This window comes from Oncorhynchus keta, chromosome 6 (genome assembly GCF_023373465.1).
Source record: "Oncorhynchus keta strain PuntledgeMale-10-30-2019 chromosome 6, Oket_V2, whole genome shotgun sequence".
Classification (NCBI taxonomy): domain Eukaryota; kingdom Metazoa; phylum Chordata; class Actinopteri; order Salmoniformes; family Salmonidae; genus Oncorhynchus; species Oncorhynchus keta.
In genome coordinates this window covers 34,769,537-34,778,870 of record NC_068426.1, presented here as the reverse complement: position 1 = coordinate 34,778,870, position 9,334 = coordinate 34,769,537, and the positions used below count along the sequence as shown (strand labels likewise).

Genomic DNA, 9,334 nt, shown 5'->3' with positions numbered 1-9,334 from the left:
AAACACACACACCCCCTGCACACCCCTCCACTCCACCTCCCTCCCGCCCCATCGCCGACTGGGCCCTGACCCCCCAGACTCCCCGGCCTGAGGGGGAGGAGTTTGTGGATTATGACCGGGTGATTGGTCCTCCTCTGCTGGAGGCCGGCCCCCATGCTCCTAAAGAACCTCAGTCCACATACCAACCTGAAACAGGATCTGACTACTACATCGTGGACCAGACTGTCGATGTCAGAGGTAGGTGTAAATCTCAGATCTATTCAGTGGTTTAACAATGGGTTGGTGACATCATCATGGCCGCTGTCATCTCTGCTCTCATGGTTGTTGTTGAATGTTGATGATGATAATGATGTTGTTGATGACGACGATGAGGATGATATGTATGTATATATGTGTGTGTCTCAGGACTGCAGCAGTGCACAGTGAATGTGTGTTTGAACCAAGCGTCCTGCTACCAGAGAGGCAGAGCCAGCATCTGTGTGTGTCCAACTGGATACACTGGACAGCGCTGCGAGACAGGTACACACACACACACACACACACACACACACACACACACACACACACACACACACACACACACACACACACACACACACACACACACACACACACACACACACACACACACACACACACACACACACACACATCATATTGTCTCTGTTATTTGTGTAGATGTTGATGAATGCCAGTCCAACCCATGTCGTAATGGAGCCACCTGTATGGACGGAGTCAACTCCTTCACCTGTTTGTGTCTACCCAGCTACACAGGAGGGCTCTGTGAACAAGGTAACACACACACACACACACACCTGTGCAGCTGCTTTGAAACCCTAATCAAGACTTTTACAAAAAATAGACAGCCTTTCAAGCCTGACTGTTTCACCCAAACCAGGAACAAGACCAGGAACCAGACCTGGAACAAGACCAGGAACCAGACCAGGAACCATGCCAACCCAGGCAGGAGAGACTGTAGGAGACCACCCTGGACATCACACAGACTCTTCTACACAGCACAGAGACCACTCCCGCCAACCTGCCACACAGGAGAAAGATCTCTCCACTCATACTAAAGCTCAGACCAGACACCCCTCTACAGATGGGAAGGACCAAACCAATCAGCATATCACACACGATAGCAATCACTCCACAGACACTAAGGATCGATCCATGTACCCCCTACACACTCCACCCAGCGTCAACACACGTTAGGGATCCCACCAAGAACCAGACCACATACCATAAAGATCACTCCACCCATACTAAGGACCAAACCAAACAGCCCTCTCACCCTAGATTCCCCCCACCCACCATAAGAACCAAACCAGTCACTCTACCACAGATCAGAAGACCCCACAGCACCTGAACCAAACACACACACCCCCTGCACACCCCTCCACTCCACCTCCCTCCCGCCCCATCCCCGACTGGGCCCTGACCCCCAAACCCCCGGCTTGAGGGGAGGAGTTTGTGGATTATGACCGGGTGATTGGTCCTCCTCTGCTGGAGGCCGGCCCCCATGCTCCTAAAGAACCTCAGTCCACATACCAACCTGAAACAGGATCTGACTACTACATCGTGGACCAGACTGTCGATGTCAGAGGTAGGTGTAAATCTCAGATCTATTCAGTGGTTTAACAATGGGTTGGTGACGTCATCATGGCCGCTGTCATCTCTGCTCTCATGGTTGTTGTTGAATGTTGATGATGATAATGATGTTGTTGATGACGACGATGAGGATGATATGTATGTGTGTGTCTCAGGACTGCAGCAGTGCACAGTGAATGTGTGTTTGAACCAAGCGTCCTGCTACCAGAGAGGCAGAGCCAGCATCTGTGTGTGTCCAACTGGATACACTGGACAGCGCTGCGAGACAGGTACACACACACACACACACACACACACACACACACACACACACACACACACACACACACACACACACACACACACACACACACACACACACACACACAAGCAGATATCATATTGTCTCTGTTATTTGTGTAGATGTTGATGAATGCCAGTCCAACCCATGTCGTAATGGAGCCACCTGTATGGACGGAGTCAACTCCTTCACCTGTTTGTGTCTACCCAGCTACACAGGAGAGCTCTGTGAACAAGGTAACACACACACAGCTGTGCAGCTGCTTTAAAAACCTAATCAAATATTTTACAAAAAAGTGATAGCCCTTCAAGCCAACTCACAGTTCTGTCCAAATGTGGTAAACAATTCTGTGGAATAGTGGAACTGCCAGCTCTTGGTCATATGTAGTCGGTAGACAGGCTACATTCTCTGGTTCAGACTGGGAAACCAATGTGACTACAGCTGTATCTGATGGGAACACCCACCACACACACGCACGCACGCACGCACGCACGCACGCACGCACGCACGCACGCACGCACGCACGCACGCACGCACGCACGCACGCACGCACGCACGCACACACACACACACACACACACACACACACACACACACACACACACACACACACACACACACACACACACACACACACACACACACACACACACACACACACACACACACACACACACACACAGTGAGTCATGTCTCTGCTCCCTGCGTATCCCCTGAAACTGGGCGTTAGATCTACAGTCCACACTTGATTAGTTCCAGGTCCACTGCCAGTATTTCTACTACTCAACAACTAACCTACACACACATTGGCTCACGTGCTCACACACTTACTGTACATGCATTGTGCACATTCACACTCTTACTGTCTGCACAGTGCATATATGCAAATGTCATGCAAAACAAAATGTGTGTGTGCTTAGCGAGGGAAGAGTGTATGATAAGTTAATAAGTTAAGGAAGTTTGCTGCTGATAGATAGCCTGAGGTCCTGGGTAAAGAGTTAATAACCCCCCACCTAACACACAGATACATAGACACACACACACACACACACCACACACCACACACACACGCAGACACACACACACACAGACACACACACACACACACACACACACACACACACACACACACACACACACACACACACACACACACACACACACACACACACACACACACACACTCTCTGTCTCTCTCTGTCTCTCTCTGTCTCTCTCTCTGTCTCTCTCTCTCTCTCTCTCTCTCTCTCTCTCTCTCTCTCTCTCTCTCTCTCTGTCTCTCTCTCTGTCTCTCTCTCTCTGTCTCTCTCTCTCTGTCTCTCTCTCTGTCTCTCTCTCTCTCTCTCTCTCTGTCTCTCTCTCTGTCTCTCTCTCTGTGTCTACCAGTCTTGGTTGAGCTCTTTATAAGGTTAAATACAATATATGTTTTGTATGTTTCTCTAGTCATTCCAACCCATTATAATCAATGACATCACAAAGACCTGCTTATTCAGCCTGTATGGTATGAATGGGACTGGTCATTCCCTAGCAATGAATATAACATCAATTCTTGTGGGAAACAAGCATAACAAACTCAAGAAATTAAAATAGTTTTTTACAGATTGGAATTCACCATATCAATTGTCTCATCAATACATTTTTCGTAACCTATTGAACTTCAACATTCCAGAGTAGAACACACAGAAGAAACTTCCAGAATGACGGAACTACTCTCAACAACTATTCAGACTTCTTGTTTCACGAGAACAGTGTACCAGGGATTCATGTTGTGAATGGTCACCTCATCCAAGCCAGCAGTGTGCCGGATCATGGCGTTCTGACATACACTTCACGGCCAAAAGTTTGTGGACACCTTCTCGTCGCACATCTCATTCCAAAATCATGGCCATTAATATGCAGTTGGTCCCCTCCCTTTGCTGCCATAACAGCCTCCACTCTTCTGGGAAGGCTTTTCAGTAGATGCTGGGACTTGTTTCCATTCAGCCATAAGAGCATCAGTGAGGTCGCGCACTGATGTTGGGCGATTAGGCCTGGCTCACAGTCGGCGTTCCAATTCATCCCCAAGAAGGGGTTGAGGTCAGGGCTCTGTGCAGGCCAGTCAAGTTCTTCCACACCTATCTCCACTAACCATTTCTGTATGGACCTTGCTTTGTGCACGAGGGGCATTGTCAGGCGGAAGCAGGAAAGGGCCTTCCCCAAACTGTTGCCACGAATTTGGAAGCCCAGCATCGTCTAGAATGCCGTTATATGATGTAGCGTTAAGATTTCCTTTAGCTGGAACTAAGGGGCCTAGCCCGAACCAGGAACAAGAGCCCCAGACCATTATTCCTCCTCCACCAGACTTTAGTGTTGGCACTATGCATTGGGGCAGGTACCATTCTACCTGTATCCATCAAACCCAGATCGTCCGTCGGAATACCAGTGTGATAAATCACTCCAGAGAACGCTCCAGAATCCAATGGCTGTGAGCTTCACACCACTCCAGCCGATGCTTGGTATAGCGCCTGGTGATCTTATGGCTTGTGTGCAGCTGCTCGGCCATGGAAACCCATTTCACGAAGCTCCCGACGAACAGTTCTTGTGCTGACGTTGCTTCCAGAGGCAGTGTGGAACTCGGTAGTGAGTGTTGCGACCGTGAACAGACGACTTTTACGTGCTACTCGCTTCAGCACTCGGTCGGTCCCGTTCTGTGAGCTTGTGTGGCCGTGACATTTCCACTTCACAATAACAGGACTTACAATTGACCGGGGTTCAGCTCTAGAAGGACTGACTGGTTGGAAAGGTGGCATCCTATTGACAGTGCCACATTGAAAGTCACTGAGCTCTTCAGTACGGGTCATTCTACTGCCAGTGTTTGTCTATGGAGTGTTGCATGTGTGCTCGATTGTAAACACCTGTCAGCAATGGGTGTGGCTCAAATAGCCAAATGCACAAATTTGAAGGGGTGCCTACATACTTTTGGCCCTATAGTGTATTATTGTGGGCACACTGGCATGCATCCCATAGCCAAATCTAACCAAGTCCAACATTAATAAAGAGGGTTCACTATGGCGCTACAGTCCCTTTGTGCAGAAGCATACCCTTCTGTTCTCATCTATTGACTGGCCTTGCATAGGCGGGTTCAATGTGCGTGCGTCCATGACAGCGAGATAAGCTTGCGTGTTTGGCCTAGAGAATAAGGTACTGGTGAGTGTTTCGAAACAGGCTAATGAGTTTCAACTGTGAGCCTAAGACTCTCTGAGCTCATTCAGCCAGCTGGAGCTCTCTCTCTCTCTCTCTCTGTCTCTCCCTCTCTCTCTCTCTCTCTCTCTCTCTCTCTCTCTCCCTCTCTCTCTCTCTCTTACAATCCACCCTTTGTTTTAGTTCCTCTCTCTTTCGCCTTCTGTTTCTCTCTCTCTCTACACCTCCAAGTTTGTGCAATTTGTTTCATCTGTGGAGATATAGTTAGTCATTGGTTCCTCTCACCCCCAGACACGGAGGTGTGTGAGTATGGCTGGCAGAAGTTCCGGAGCCAGTGTTATAAGCACATCAGCCACCGTCGCACCTGGGACGCTGCCGAGAGGGAGTGCCGTCTCCACGGAGCCCACCTCGTCAGTGTCCTGTCACAGGAGGAGCAGCTGTATGTCAACGGTAAGTCCGCCTCCTTTAGGTTCTCATAATTCACAGGTCACAGGCCCGGGTTAGGGTGAGAGGTCAGTGGGTAGAGAGAGTAATCTCTTCTGTAAACATGCCAGCGTTATTGGGTTAGACAGAGGAACTTGGGAAGGGGTAGGGGAGAAGGGAGGTACAGAGTTCAGGAAAGTGGGAGAGAGGGAAAGTTTGGCAGTGTTTCTGGGCTGAGAAAGCAGTTTTTGGGAACATGAGGCTCGTTTTTTAACACGTCTTAAAATGTCTTTGTTATTTCCTGTGGTAGAGCTAAAGAGAAGCAGGTCTAACTGTTGTTTCTAACCCCCAGGTCTGGGCCATGACTACCAGTGGATCGGTCTAAACGACAAGATGTTTGAGAGAGACTTCCACTGGACTGACGGCAGCATCATGGTAAGACAGGAGAAAATCACCCTGATAAGATATTATATGATACGAGTGTTACTTGTTATTATACACACACGCACACACACACACACACACACACACACACACACACACACACACACACACACACACACACACACACACACACACACACACACACACACACACACACACACACACACACACACACACACACACACACACACACACACACACACACACACACACACACACTGTCCAGCTGTTTTCTCTGTATGACGTCTGGACTGAGATATGGAGGAAGGACAGTGTGTGTGTGTGTGTGTGTGTGTGTGTGTGTGTGTGTGTGTGTGTGTGTGTGTGTGTGTGTGTGTGTGTGTGTGTGTGTGTGTGTGTGTGTGTGTGAGTGTTCCTGTCCACGCACAGCCACAACAGGAGAGAGACACAGATGATAATGTTGAAACACTGTTGTTTTAATGGAGTTATCTCTCAGTACTGCGGGACACACCCTTGTTCAGTTCTAGGTGTACCAGTGTGCATTTGGGCATGTGTTCAAGTTAACATGCACCTCTGCATTGTTGAAGACATTTGACCCAGGGACACTGTGACAAAAAAGAGCTCAGGGAAGAGAGAGGTGATCGGCGGGTAGAGATTAGGAGAACTCTCCCTGTCTGGAAGTTGGCTAAACGTTTGGGTCAGCTACAGATAGAGATTATGGGGCTGGCTCACTTAGATGGAGCGCCCCCTTATGGCTTGTATGTATATTACAGCCACTGACTGAGCTCTATTCAGCAAAAACATCCAAATGAATGACAGATTTCTTCAATGATCGTAGATGAATTCTGACTATTGTATTTTAAAGGAGTATGTGAGCTGACACCTTTACTCCACCTCAGAGCGATTCAAATCCATTCCAATTTCATTTGTCACATGCTTCGTAAGCAACAGGTGTAGACGAACAGTGAAATGCTCTTCCCTACAATGCAGAGAGAAAGAAAATATTGGAGAAATAATAGAAAATGAAAACATGCAGTAATAATAGATACACAATGAGTACAAGGGGTACCAGTGCCGAGCCGATGTGCAGGGGTATGAGGTAATTGAGGTAGATACAGTACATTCAGAAAGTATTCAGATCCCCTTCCCTTTTTCCACATTTTGGGACATTACAGCCTTATTCTAAAATGGATTAAATTGTATTTTTCCCCTTATCAATCTACACACAATACCCCATACTGACAGAGTGAAAAGAGGTTTTTAGAAAATGTTGCTAATTTAGTCAAATTAAAAACAGAAATACCTTATTTTACCTTATTTACATAAGTATTCAGACCCTTTGCTATAAGACTTCAAAATTGAGCTCAGGTGCACCCTGTTTCCATTGATCATCCTTCAGATGTTTCTACAACTTGATTGGAGTCCCCCTGTGGTAAATTCAAGGGCTTGGACATGATTTGGAAAGGCACACACCTGTCTATATAAGGTCCCACAGTTGAACGGACATGTCAGAGCAAAAACCAAGCCATGAGGTCGAGGGAATTTTCCAAAGAGCTCCGAGACAGGATTGTGTCGAGGCACAGATTTGGGGAAGGGTACCAAAATATTTCTGCAGCATTGAAGGTCCCCAGGAATACAGTGGCCTCCATCATCCTTAAATGGAAGAAGTTTGGAACCACCAAGACTCTTCCTCGAGCTGGGCGCCCTGCCAAACTGAGCAATCGGGGGAGAAGGACTTTAGTCATGGAGGTGACCAAGAACCTGTTGGTCACTCTGAATGAGCACCAGAGTTCCTCTGTGGAGATGGGAGAACCTTCCAGAAGGACAACCATCTCTGCAGCACTCCTCCAATCAGGCCTTTATGGTAGAGTGGCCAGACGGAAGCCACTCCTCAGTAAAAGGCACATGAGAAAAGTCACCTTAAGGACTCTCAGACCATGAGAAACAAGATTCTCTGGTCTGATGAAACCAAGATTGAACTCTTTGGCCTGAATGCCAAGTGTCACGTCTGGATGAAACCTTGTATCATCCCTGCGGTGAAGCATGGTGGTGGCAGCATCATGTTGTGGGGATGTTTTTCAGCGGCAGGGACTGGGAGACTAGTCAGGATCGAGTAAAACATGAACGGAGCAAAGTACAGAGAGATCCTTGATGAAAACCTGCTCCAGAGCACTCAGGACCTCAGACTGGTGTGAAGGTTCACCTTCCAACAGGACAATGAACCTAAACACTTAGTAAAGACAACACAGTTGTGGCTTCGGGACAAGTACTGAGTAAAGGGTCTTAATACTTATGTAAATGTGATATTTCCGTTTTTTTTAATACATTTGCAAAAAAAAGAAAATCTGTTTTTGCTTTGTCATTATGGGGTATTGTGATGTCATTATGGGGTATTGTGTGTAGATTGATGAGGGGGAAAAACGATATAATACATTTTAGAATAAGGTTGTAACCTAACAAAATGAGGGAAAAGTCACAGGGTCTGAATACTTTCCAAATATACCATACATATAACTTGGAACAAAGTGACAGATAGTAAGGAGCAACTGTGTTAATGCAAATAGTCCCAGTAACTCTCTGGTTAACCATTTAACTCACTTTTTGCAGTCTCATAGCTTGGGAGTAGAAGCTGTTTAGGCTCCTGTAGGTTCCAGTGTATCGTTATCGCTTGCCGTGCGGTAGCAGAGAGAACCGTCTCTGACTTGGGTGGCTGGAGTCTTTGACCATTTTTTGGGCCTTCTTCTGACACCGCCTGGTATAGAGTTCCTGGATGGCAGAGAGCTTGGCCCCAGTGATGTACTTGGCCCTCTGTAGCGCCGTGCGGTCGGATGCCATGCAGCTGCCACACCAAGCGGTGATGCAGCCAGTCAAGATGCTCTCAATGGTGCAGCTGTAGATCTTTTGGTGCAGCTGTAGATCTACTAGCACCCCTGGGTGTACTTGGCATACCCACATGGGTACTTAAGAAGACTCATGAGACCATAGGGCTACTGGTAAAATGCACATTAGGCGGTACTTCAGGGGTACTCCGGGCAGAGTACTCACATCTCCCTCACTAGCTTTAAGCACCAGCTGTCAGAGCAGCTTACAGATCACTGCACCTGTACATAGCCCATCTATCTACCTACCTCATCCCCATACTGGTATTTATTTATTTTGCTCCTTTGCACCCCAGTATCTCTACCTGCACATTAATCTTCTGCCAATCTACCATTCCAGTGTTTAATTGCTATATTGTATTTACTTCGCCACCATGGCCTATTTCTTTCTTTAACTTACCTCATTTGCACTCACTGTATATAGACTTTTTGTTTTATTTTGTTCTACTGTATTATTGACTGTAAGTTTGTTTTACTCCATGTGTAACTCTGTGTTGTTGTATGTGTCGAATTGCTAGGCTTTATCTTGGCCAGGTCGCAGTTGCAAATGAGAACT

The 9,334-nt window shown here is 47.3% G+C and overlaps 1 protein-coding gene across 39 annotated transcripts in view; it reads left to right on the top strand.

The window, feature by feature from the left end:
- vcanb (versican b) overlaps positions 1–9,334 on the top strand; it is a 41,385-nt gene that overhangs the window by 28,923 nt on the left and 3,128 nt on the right. For 30 of the 39 annotated variants that reach the window (XM_052521390.1, XM_052521395.1, XM_052521396.1 and 27 more), the window contains 5 exons: positions 1–237; positions 406–519; positions 2,014–2,127; positions 5,363–5,521; positions 5,847–5,929. The exon at positions 1–237 is cut by the window's left edge and continues 477 nt beyond it. In XM_052521390.1, the coding sequence (XP_052377350.1) occupies positions 1–237; positions 406–519; positions 2,014–2,127; positions 5,363–5,521; positions 5,847–5,929 (707 nt within the window). Of the gene's footprint in view, positions 238–405; positions 520–1,766; positions 1,881–2,013; positions 2,128–5,362; positions 5,522–5,846; positions 5,930–9,334 lie in introns of all 39 variants that reach the window. The other 9 variants (XM_052521403.1, XM_052521400.1, XM_052521399.1 and 6 more) reach the window with 4 other exon arrangements.